We start from the raw sequence: 12,413 nt of genomic DNA, 5'->3' as shown, positions 1-12,413 counted from the left end.
CAGAATTGATTTATAGATACTGTTATTAAAAGCTGATTATGTGCACATGAAACAAATTGTGGAGCTCAATTAATTAGAATGCCTCCTTCAAGACTCTTATGCAGGAGTTCATTTTGTAGCTCAGTTCCTGCTGTATGTTTAGCTTTAGATGCACTTCAGAAACTCAAGAGTACTAAGGCAAGTTGTCAATTAAATTTAATAACTCTGCTTTTATCATAGACTGGAAAACATCTATAGTGAATGGCTTGTCCTAAACTGGTTTTGCATGTAGTCTTTTTACTGTGTGATTTTGTACCCTCTGGTGTTGCGCGTGAAAATCTTCCTGCTTCTTGCCTCCAGTAACTTATTCATGAGGGGCTTGGAACACAAGCCCTATGAGGAGAGACTGAGGGAGCTGGGGCTGCTTGGCCTGGAGAGGAGGAGACTCAGGGGTGACCTTATTGCTCTCTACAACTACCTGAAGGGGGGTTGTAAACAGGCAAAGGTTGGTCTCTTCTCCCAGGCAGCCAGCACCAGAACAAGAGGACACAGTCTCAGGCTGCGCCAGGGGAAGTTCAGGCTGGAGGTCAGGAGGAAGTTTTACACGGAGAGAGTGATTGCCCACTGGAATGGGCTGCCTGGGGAGGTGGTGGAGTCGCCGTCACTGGAGTTGTTCAGGAGGAGACTTGACAGGGTGCTTGGTTACATGGGTTAGTTGATTGGGTGGTGTTGGGTGATAGGTTGGACGCGATGATCTTGAAGGTCTCTTCCAACCTGGTTTATTCTATTCTATTCTATTCTATTCTATTCTATTCTATTCTATTCTATTCTATTCTATTCTATTCTATTCTATTCTATTCTATTCTATTCTATTCTTTTTTGGGGGTCTGGGGTTGGGCTGGGCTAGTTAAAGCTAGATCAGTTGCCTGCTATGATTCCTCATTTTTTGTGTGAATGCCGTTGCTGCCATAGGGATGTGGAGAAGGAATTAGAGGCTGGTGGCAAAGGTTAGAGCCACCTGGTTCTGCAGCACCAGTTTAGACAGGTGCCTTTGGAGCTGTAGAGTGAGTCCTGTCAAAAATCAGACTTACTGTCTTGGTTATAGTGCAATAATAGCAACTCCATGATCATGACTGAAAGGACAATATCTGCACCTGACATCTCCAGGAAATGCTGTGTTGCCTTGGTTCTTGCTGCAGATTGGCCTAGTCATGAGGGCTGTTACAAATGCAAGGTAGAGGCAGCCACTGAATTTGTCATCTGAATGGCTGAGCTCCTGCAGGTCCTCATACTCATCGGTGTTTTCTTCACTGGGTTTTCAGATTGTTTTGTAATGTTAGATCTTAAAAGACCTGAATTTCTGCACCTGTGACTGCCTGATCACCTCATTACAAAAAGCTGCATCTGAAGGTTGACCACCACCTCCTGTTTGTGTGTGTCCTTGTAAATTGTTTTTACTGCCAACCATGGTACAGGTTAATTCTTCTTTCCACCAGCCTCCTTCCCCCAAGTCTGTTGTGTTGTTTTCAGTACTTCTGCTAACTTGCATGTTGCAGAGTAGCTTTGTTTGTTGATGTTCCTTCTAAAGGCATTTCCTGTAACCTTTAACTTGCAATGTGTTTTGAGCTTGGATTTTTATTTCTTTCACTGTCACTTTGAACTTCATTCTTTTATGAATTAGAATGTTGACACTATGGGTTTGAGTTGTCATAGTGTGATCAAACCAAACACATGCAATATTGTAGGAAACCTAGTGTAGAAGTATCATGACCAGATGCAAATTTCCCATTCTGTCTAATAATTCCCTCCTTATTTTTCCATTCTGATATCAAAAGACTTATGCCTTTGGTTTTCTGTGTTAGAAATGTTCACCGTAAGAGATTTTTTATGTAACTGTTGAGCAACCACAAATTATCTGAGATATAGCAGTTTGATTTTTCTGAGCTATTATGGAAGAAGTCCAGTTTCAGTAAAGTATTTTCCTGGGGTCATAAAATGATTACTAGAAGCCAAATGTCAAGAACAAGCCTGAATCAGTATTTATTGAGCATAGTCGGTGATCTATCAAGCACCTACCTCTAGTGTTTGAAGGCAGTTGAAATGAGGGATTTGCAATGCTGTGTTAGTGCAAAGAATGGATCTAATGGATCAGGGACATTTCAGTGGTCTTTCTTTAAGAAATCCACCTGATGTCTGCCCTGAGCAAAGGGTGCTGTGCTAATGAAGCTAATTCAAAAGGCTCTGTAGCTCTTTGATGCACCAATATGAACTGATCTGTTTGTAGTATTGAAACCAAATGGCCATGTGTTTTGGTAATTTAATTCCCTAGCAGCTAATGTGACAGCCACAGAATCACAAAATGTGTCAGGTTGGAAGGGACCCTCCTAGGTCATCTTGTCCAACCCCCTGCAGTGAGCAGAGACATCTCCAACTAGACCAAGTTGCTCAGGGACCTTGAAAGTCTCCAGTAATGGGGCTTGAACCACTTCTGTGCAGCCTATTCCAGTATTCCACTGCTGTCATTGTAAAGAACTTCCTTCTTATATCTAACCTAAATCTACCCTGCTCTGGTTGAAAAACACTGCCCCTTGTCCTGCCGCTACAAGCCCTTCTAAACAGTTTTTCCCCAGCCTTCCTGTAGGTCCCATTCAGATACTGAAATTCAGCTGTAAGGTCTTCTTGGAGTTCTCTTCTCCAGGGTGAACAGCCCCAATTCTGTCAGCCTGTCTTCACAGCAGAGGTGCTCCATCCCTCTGAACATAATCTTTATATATAGGCTTCCAGCATGATCTGATTAGGTTTTGATGCTTTTGTCTGTATTCAAGAAGATAGTCTAAAGATATTAGAATAAACCTTTATTAGAATAAACCAAACCAGGTTGGAAGAGACCTTCAAGATCATCGTGTCCAACCCATCAACCAATCCAACCCACCCAAACAGCTAACCTATGGCACCAAGTACCCCATCAAGTCTCCTCCTGAACACCTCCAATGACGGCGACTCCTCCACCTCCCCGGGCAACCCATTCCAATGGGCAATCACTCTCTCTGTATAGAACTTCTTCCTAACATCCAACCTGAACCTCCCCTGGTGCAGCCTGAGACTGTGTCCTCTTGTTCTGGTACTGGGTGCCTGGGATGAATGATTATAAGATTTATAGAGAAAAGGATGGAAAACTCTTGTCCAAACTAGTGATTAGGTAATGATTCACAGAGGTGACACAAGTAGACCTCAAAAAAGATTCCTCTTTGGTGCATATAGAGGCAGTACTTTATTTCTGCCAGCTGCTAGCACAGCTATGAGGATTGGGAGGGCTTAGGAGAGCTCCATGTGGTTTTGTTTCCTTGCTAAAGCACTGGCCATATGTAGCACCCCAATAGCTCCAGTTCAAATAAAAGTGCATGCAGGAGGGGGAGATAATTATTTATATATGATTGGAACTGACCTTGTATAATGGTAGGGGTGTTATGCATATGCTTTCTTCTATCACTTACTGATGAGAATATCAGAGGAACTGGTAGAAATAAGTTTTTTAGTAGTTGAAATGTGGATTTTGAGTAAGTGTAGTCTCTGTGGGTTATTTTTCCACTTCCAACACAGAGCGTTTATCACATAGGGTTCGATGGCCATTAAAACTAGGAATGATGTAGAGGGGTAAACTGGAGGCTAACAGGAACAGACAGGCACCTTACTATCTTCTGGGATTTGGACCTGCACAGGAAAAATACAAATTCGTGGAAAAAAGGTAGCAATTCTACATTTCTCATCTTCCTTCTCACTACCACTTCACTGTCTTGAGAGAAACCTAAAAGAAATCCCTTTGAGACAATGAGAACAGAACAAGAACAGCCAGGAAATTTTCTGGAGTTTTTCTACTTCCCACAATTCTGACATAGCTTTCTCTTTTATATTTTGCTTGACCTTTTTTTCCTCCAAATCTCTTCCTATCTTCCCCTCAAATTCACATTTGATGTCTATATCTTCTGTCTTTTCCTGCTGACATATTAAACCATAAATATTGTGTCCAACACCAATGTGCATCCATGGAAATGGATAGCATTTATTCGGTAGCTTAATGCATTTCTGTGCTTTGTGTCTTGGAGTTTGGCCCCACTGACTTTTACTTAGGTTCCACATCTCTATTTCCCTGTGTTGTTCTGTATCTTAGTAGGAAAATTGCTGCTGATAACTGCAGTGTGTGAGGATTCTGTGATGATGATTAGAGAATATGTTTCTTGTGTGTCCTTCCTCTGCTCTGCCTCTTGGGAGTAGATTGTTTATATTGCTAGAAATTGTCAATGCAGTTAAACTGTCTTCCAGCATGTGAACCTATGTCATTCCACTCTGTTAGTGTCCCTTGGCTGAAAATGAACACTTGATGTAAATGTATTTGAGTTGCTTTATGATTTATTAACAATACCATTAAAATACCATGCATGTCTGCCTCAGTGAGGGACTTATGCAAGCCACAGTAGAAAACATGTGATGTTTCACCAAAAAAGGCTGCAAATAATCTTTTCTTTCCCTTTCCCTCCTCTTTCTTCTTTTTTTCTTCTTCTTTTAAATTTTTTTTCTCTCATATTTTTTTTTTTTTTCTCCTCTGAATTTGGCTTTGGGAAAAAAATGAATCAACTTGGTGTGACACTATTCAGGAGCGTCAGGATTGCACAGATTGTTGCATTCCTTAAGCACATTAAAAATAATCTCATCTATAAACCATGACAAAATATTTGCTGTTAATGCAGAGTAGCATCTTCATAGCTACAGCTTGAAGAATAAACCTGTTTTAAAAACAGTGGTGGAAGCTTGAGAGCTCAGCTTCAGCGCTGCCAAGAGAAAATAATTTCTGTTGCAGTTAGCTCTCTGCTGCTGTTGCCAGCCCTGAATTAGTGTCCTCCGGTTAGAGCAGGATGGTCAAATTGCAATGACAAGAAGCTTGTGAATTGATTTAGTTCTTACACAGTTGATTACACATGCTAATGAATTGATTTTGTGCATTAAGAATGTATATTAATTTTTTTCTACTATAATGTATTACGGGAAACCTTGGCAATTGTTCTTCTGGCGTTTGACATCTTTGTAAATTGTCTCTCTAGAGGGCTTAAGGTTGGGCCTTTTAATTTTCTATGCATGTTCCATGCAAATTCAGCAGAAATGTAGGGTTTTTTTTAAAAAGAAGTCTTTATTGTGTCTGTGCATTTACTCTAACTAATGTTCATGACATCTTAGGCAAGAACAGCAGCCCTGAAGAAAAGGGCTTGGGGGTACCGGTGGGTGAGAAGCTCAATGTGAGCCACCGATGTGCACTTGCAGCCCAGAAAGCCAATGACATCCTGGGCTGCATCAAGGGAAAGCATAGGCAGCATGTTGAGGGAGGTTATTCTCCCCCTTTACTCCACTCTGGTGAGACCCCACCTGGAGTACTCTGTCCAGTTATGAAGCCCCTATTACAAGAAAGGTCTGGACATGCTGGAATGTGTCCAGAGAAGGATGATTAGAGGGCTGGAGCACCTCTCCTATGGAGACAGGCTGAGAGAGCTGGGGCTGTTCAGTCTGGAGAGGAGGCGGCTATGATGAGACCTTATTGTGGCCTTCTAGTATCTGAAGGGGGCCTACAAGAAAGTTGGTGACGAACTTCTCAGGATATTAGGTAGTGATAGGACTAGGGGGAATGGAGCCAAACTAGAAGTGGGTAGACTCAGATTGGATGTTAGGAAGAAGTTCTTCACCAGGTTGTCCAGGGAAGGGGTGGAAAGCGCATCCCTGGAGGTTTTTAAAGTCATGCTGGATGTGGCTCTGAGCAACCTGGTGTTCCTGCCCATGGCAGCAGGAGGTGGAACTAGATGATCCTTGAGGTCCCTTTCAACCCTGACAGTTCTATGATTCAATGAGAAGCAGCAGCAACATACTGCACAATTGGTGTATAGTGATTAATTAGAAACAATGTGTTTTGAAAGATTTTTTTTAAGTTATACATTTTTAACTATTACTTAAAGCTGAGTAAGTTGTCCCTAGAGGGACACTGCTGATACTTTTTTGTTATTATTCTTTAAAATTAATTGTTCATAGCTATTAAGCATAATGCTTTTGTAGAAGTCATTAAAAAAAGTTGCTCAGTTTGTGCTTCACAGCTCAGTGTTGTCACTCACTCTGTGGCTCACTGCTAGTGAGTCCATATTTTAGATGAGATATTAAAGGTAACATCTGGTCATCTACAGAGAAAGTAAGAGTTATGTCCCTGTCTTATAAACAACTCCCCCTCCTAGCCAGAATAGAATAGATGTCCTAGTAAATGTGTCCTCTCTCATTGAACTAGCTCCTATTGCATGTGAAAGCTGGTGTTTACAATACTTTTGGTCCGTTCAGTTGTTCTACTCAGAAAGAGCTTGATGTTTTTTGAGTAGCAGACATAAAGTAAACCAAGATTTTATACTGAGTGGTTTTTTTCCTTCCCTGTTGTTTTTGTTCTTTAGATACTTCAAGAAGTGTCAAGGCATCTCCAGAAACAGCTGAAATATTTTTTCAGAAGTTAAGAAATAAGTATGAATTCACAATCCTGGTGACCTTAAAACAAGCCCATTTAAATTCAGGGGTTATCCTCTCTATTCATCATTTAGATCACAGGTAAGTACCGCTACCTGTATGCTAGTTAATGAAAATGGATGTATTTATGCAGCCAAATATTGAAAACAAATAGGGCAAAACTGTTGTATAAAGAGCATTTGCAAATATTTATAGCATTTGGGTAGGCATATTGTACAGATTCATAAAAATTCACAAGTCCAAATCAGCCAAGGGAAAGTGGAACAGCTGTTACTCTTTAAATTTAGTCTTTTGCCACCAGGGGCATGGAAAGCCAGTTCTCTGTTGTCATTCCTAACTGTAAGGACTAGATGCTCAGCTGCTGTAAAACTGTCACATCAGTATAGATAGTGATTCACAAAGCCTGCTCTTGCGTGTCCACCTCTTCACCAGTTGGCTTTTAACACTGCAGTTCAAAAAAAACCAACCAACAAAGGGCAAAAAATCCTCTAGTTACACCTCCCATGAGTAGCAGAGTGCTTTACTTGAAATGTTGTCAGCCTTGGAGATCTTAAGTGAATGACACAGAACGTTTAAGGATTGTCCTTGGAAAAGATAACGACTGTTGGAGAAATAACATATTCTTTAGGTGTGTCTGAACAATAGCTGTTAAAGGTAACTGCTCTACCATTCTGTGACACAACAAAAAGGAGTTTTAAAGTGTGCACTTCCTTAGCAGTCATTAGCACAAGCAACATGATGATGATCTCTGCTTTAGGTCCATAGTCCTTTTTATTTTCCTGTGTACAATTCCTTAATTCTTGCTTGGTTTTACTGAAGGAAAAAAAAACAACAAAAAACAACAGAAAAGAAAGGTAAAACCAGATGTTCAAGCAAAGCAAAATGTCCTTTTCTTTTACACGAGTGTACAAGGTTTCATTAGCAGTCAGGGTGACAATTACTTTGTGCTGGAAGATGCTCTGATTCTACTTTCATTTCCCAGAAGTCCCATCTTCTGCAATTCACCTGTTTAAAACAAAACAAAGCAAAACTAATTTGTTTGTAACAGTCCTTTAGGTCTTAACTTGTGAGTTCTGCCGCAACAACCATTGCAGCTGGTAGAAGTAGCAATGCCAGACCACCTGACTCCACTCCTTTGCATCAGCCTTAGCCTTCTGTTGTTTCTCTGAGGGCAAAAAAAAAATGTGTGCTTCCTCTCAGCCTTCAGTTTAAGCTGCATTATCCTCCTCATTTCACTTCTGAATTTGTTTCACCTTCTTAATGGGAAAAATCAGCAGAGAGATGATTTTAATCTGCAACAGGGTTGTAATATATGTCAGATCTCGCTATTCCATCATATATTTCTGTTTAATTGGCAACAGTGGAGAGATGTAATAAAGCTTTTTCCTCCCTTCGTGGTTAGATAGCTTTATGCAACTAATGTTATATTCATATCTCTTGAAATACACATATTAGGGCCCTTAAAGGATGAACTCACTGGATTGTAGTTTAACCATTCTTTCCTTCACTTAATGCTTTTTATACCTGGAAACAGAGCACTGAAATCAATAAGAAATTATGGGTGGGTATTCCCTATACTTAATTGTGTGTCTCTGCTAATTTATTCTATTTCTGCCTTGCTTGGCAAATGTTTTCATAGATGTGGAAGTCTTGTGGTTGCCATCAAATGGGCTGTACTGTACAGAAGTTTAAGAACTCTTTCAGTGTCTAGGAAGAAATCATCTGTGACCATTTATCTTACTGATTTAGGTGTACAAGGAGATAGGTTGCCAGAGGTGAACTCCTGATGCATGAGTTCTGTTCTATGATTTGACCATTGTATTAAAATAGAGGTGGAATGCTTTATTCCCTGCTCTTGATGCATGAGTGTCTGTATTTCTGGACTGCAGTGTGAAGCCTTCTCTCTGATATTGTAAAAAAACCTGCTGCAAACGTGTCACACTGAGAAAAACTTTCATCATTTACCACTTAAGCCAATAGAGTTCTGTTGGTTTTATCTGAGAAGTGCTCTCTTCCTCCCCATCAATAACTTGCAGAGAAGATTTTAGATAAAAATAACACAGGATTGGCTTTCAAATGTTAAAGCTGCATGTGGCTACTCCATGTGCCAAAAGGAAGGAGCTGTGCTTTCCTGGGAGAGTGAAAGGTTGTAATGTTCTGTATTGTTATTTATTTATTTATTTTGGTAGTCAGTCTTAGTTGCTCTTTTTTACTGGTTTGACAACTATTACTGATCAATTGCTTTTGAACTGAATTCTTGCAGTTATTTAAGAGTCCTCTGGTGTCAGCCTTATTTTGATGCAGTTGGCATGTTTCATCAAAGGTGTAACAAAAAACCCAAACCAAAAATAACAGAAGAAAACTGGAACAAGCCCCCAAACCCAAATCAACCAACCAAGAAACAAATAAACAAAACAAAAAAAACCCCTCCAAAACCCCATTCCCCTTCACCCCCTAAAAAAAAGCACCACACCCCACCCAAATCAAAACCCAAACCAGACAAAAAAAAAAAAACCCACCAAACCAAACAAAGATAAAAGGTATTTTCTTTCTTTCATTCATTGCTTTTCTAATGGGTGAGATGATTTTGTGGGAGAAAGGATTCTCTCTGTGGACACTTGACAGATTGGCTGGGTTCTTTCCTCTATGCTAAAAAAGAAAAGTTCCTTGTTTCTGTTGGTTTGGCAGACTAACCTCTGTCCCTGAACTGTGTGGTTGGATGGAAGTATTTGTAAAGCAGCTGTTTTGTGTGATACTCTGTTTAATGTCTTCATAACGTTGGGAGGGACCTGTTCCGTTAAGTTTTGGTTATAGAATACGTTATGAAGTTGGATGCTTTGTATCAGTGCTACAGGCTGGGGTCAGAGTGGCTGGAGAGCAGCCAGGCAGAGAGGGACCTGGGGGTGCTGGTTGATGGTAGGCTGAACATGAGCCTGCAGTGTGCCCAGGCGGCCAGGAGGGCCAATGGCATCCTGGCCTGCATGAAGAACAGTGTGGCCAGCAGGAGCAGGGAGGTCATTCTGCCCCTGTACACTGCACTGGTTAAGCCACACCTTGAGTCCTGTGTCCAGTTCTGGGCCCCTCAGTTTAGGAAGGATGTTGACTTGCTGGAGCGTGTCCAGAGAAGGGCAACGAAGTTGGTGAGGGGCTTGGAACACAAGCCCTATGAGGAGAGGCTGAGGGAGCTGGGATTGCTTAATCTGGAGAAGAGGAGACTCAGGGGTGACCTTATTGTTGTCCGCAACTACCTGAAGGGGGGGTTGTAGACAGGCAGATGTTGGTCTCTTCTCCCAGGCAGCCAGTGCCAGAACAAGAGGACACAGTCTCAGGCTGCGCCAGGGGAGGTTCAGGCTGGAGGTGAGGAGGAGAGAGTGATTGCCCACTGGAATGGGCTGCCTGGGGAGGTGGTGGAGTCACCATCACTGGAGGTGTTCAGGAGGAGACTTGACAGGGTGCTTGGTTGCATGGTTTAGTTGGTTGGGTGGTGTTGGATGATAGGTTGGACGTGATGATCTTGAAGGTCTCTTCCAACCTGGTCTGGTCTATTCTATTCTATTCTATTCTATTCTATTCTATTCTATTCTATTCTATTCTATTCTATTCTATTCTATTCTATTCTATTCTATTCTATTGCTTGTGGTTTTGGTGGTGGTTTTTTGTTGTTGCTGGGTTTTGTTGTGTGTGTGTGTGTCCCTTGGTTTAGTTTATACTTTGTGAACAAAAGGAAAGAAACAGAATTTGCCATTAGGGTGTAAGCTCCTGTAAGGCACACACCTTAGAAACACTTTTCTGTAACTTCTGTTAAATTAAGTGAGGCCAGCCTGAATACTGGAGTAAATCGTTGTAGTGCCAGCTAATTCAGGGTGAATCAGCTGAGAACTTGTTACAGAGTGCTCAAATGGGCCTGAATCCTCTTTATATTGAGACTAGTGACAGGCTTACTTGAACAAGAGACAAAATATTCATCCCTGCTTATGAGACTGAAAACCAGTATTGACTATAATTGAAAAGTGGGTTTTGACAAATACTGTTGTTTTTCTGTTGTTTGAAAGGGTTTCCGTTAGCAAATAACAAAGGAATCTGTATCCTGTCATGGTAGGAAACAGGAGGAGTTTGGCTGAAACTGGCTTTTGCTTTTTCTTATATATATATAGAGGAAAGCTCTTTATTATATTTACAGCTGTATTGCTCTCTGTGGAGAAATTTTGTCAAGAAAGGAAGCAAGAGGGATGGTTTATGCCATTTCTTGCCTTCAAAGCCAACAAAGTCTTCCAGTTCACAGCACCCCCACTGAAGCTAGATGAGGGGCTAAAAGGTGTTGATAGAAGCAAGATCTTACTGACATATTTTTTTCCCCACATGCTTTATTAGTTTCAGTAGGGTACAGACATGATGTCTCTCTGCCTCTCCAGTCATCTGTCACCTGGCTGTTCTCTCCCATGAGCATCCCAACACAGTTGTTATTGCTGCATATTGCAGCATGGGGATCTGACTCCAGTGCACATCAGGAGAGCACCTTCCCCCTCCCTGGTTGCCCTCCATAACTCTCTAGTGCAATGAGCAGTCATTGTGCTAGAACAAAGCTGAAATGGTTGACCTTTTTTTGTAGTAGAAGAAAATAAACAGCAGAAGATATGTAAAAGACAGAATGATGAGTAGCTTGCTGGTTGGTGTACTTCAGAGGTATTTTCCTCACACCATTAATCTTTGCTGTGCCTGCTTTGGAGCAGGAACTTGAACTTTGTTCTTTTCCATTTGAGACAAATGTTCTGAGGTGGTGGGTTTTTTTGGTTTTGGGTTTTTTTGGTTTGTTTGTTTTTGTTTTATCTTGATGCAGTAAAATGCTTTATTGATAGTGCCTGGCCAGTGGTATGCTAGTAAACTGAACAGCACGCAGGCTAGAGCTTTGGCCTACTGTCCATTCCACATATTTGTTAGCATCTTTCTAGGCATGCTTCTGTCTCCTGCCATTAGTATCCTTGCAGAGGTAAGCACATGATTTGTGGGGTATCATTGGTCTGGGACTGTTCCATGTAGGCAGTGTGGAAAACCCTACCCACTTCAGGGAAAAAGCACCCATATGCATGGGAGTGGTAGTAAAGCATTATGGCAATATTTGTCTTTAAGACCAGGGAATGGGCCTTGGTGGGTTTAATTATTAGTGTAGTGTAGGACTTGATATCAACTCACTGAATTTAGGTTACTGTTGTAACTTGCTTACTTTTTTTTGATTAAATTCTGTGTAGTGGAAGAGCCCCATCATGTCGACCAGAGAGAGTGGTTTTACTGTCCTCTTCTTAGTACACTCTGTGTTGCTATGGAAAATACCCTCTGCTGTTTTTCACCTCTCTTCACCTGGGATCTTGTTGGGGTTCCAAGCCCAGCCACAGTCAAGCCCCACACAGCTACTCATGCGACTGCACTGCCCAGTCATTCCCCACGGTAGGATGGGAAGGACAAATTTGGAGCAAAATGCAAAACTCTGCTGGTTGAGATAGGGAGAGTTTAATAGAATAATACAAAACCCAAATGAACAATAGGAGTAACAACTATAGTAAAACATGTAATAGAACTACATAACAACTGTGCAAAATGTGTAATAGAAAATGAGACAAGGTCACCTGCTGCCCAAGTGCCCAAAACCCCGCTGAATGGCTCGAGGTGAGGAGAAAGTTCTCCACTGAGTCATTAGTCATTGGAAAGGGCTGTCCAGGGATGTGGTGCAGTCATCATCCCTGGAAGTGTTCAAGAGGGGATTGGACATGGCACTTAGTGCCATGGTCTAGTCATGGGGTCTGTGGTGACAGGTTGGACTTGATGATCCTTGAGGTCATTTCCAACCTTAGTTATACTGTGGTACTGTGATACTTGGTGCCATGGTTTAGTAGTCA

At 41.5% G+C, this 12,413-nt stretch overlaps 1 protein-coding gene across 1 annotated transcript in view; it reads left to right on the top strand.

Moving 5' to 3' along the window:
• Positions 1 to 12,413, top strand: part of NELL2 (neural EGFL like 2) — a 183,327-nt gene that overhangs the window by 21,119 nt on the left and 149,795 nt on the right. The window contains exon 3 of the mRNA XM_068170293.1: positions 6,453 to 6,603. Coding sequence (XP_068026394.1) covers positions 6,453 to 6,603 — 151 coding nt within the window. The remainder of the gene's footprint in view (positions 1 to 6,452; positions 6,604 to 12,413) is intronic.

Source organism: Melanerpes formicivorus, unplaced genomic scaffold (genome assembly GCF_026170545.1).
Source record: "Melanerpes formicivorus ecotype bairdi unplaced genomic scaffold, bMelFor1.0.p_v2 SCAF_3, whole genome shotgun sequence".
NCBI classification, from domain to species: Eukaryota; Metazoa; Chordata; class Aves; order Piciformes; family Picidae; genus Melanerpes; species Melanerpes formicivorus.
This window is presented reverse-complemented; position numbering and strand designations above follow the sequence as displayed.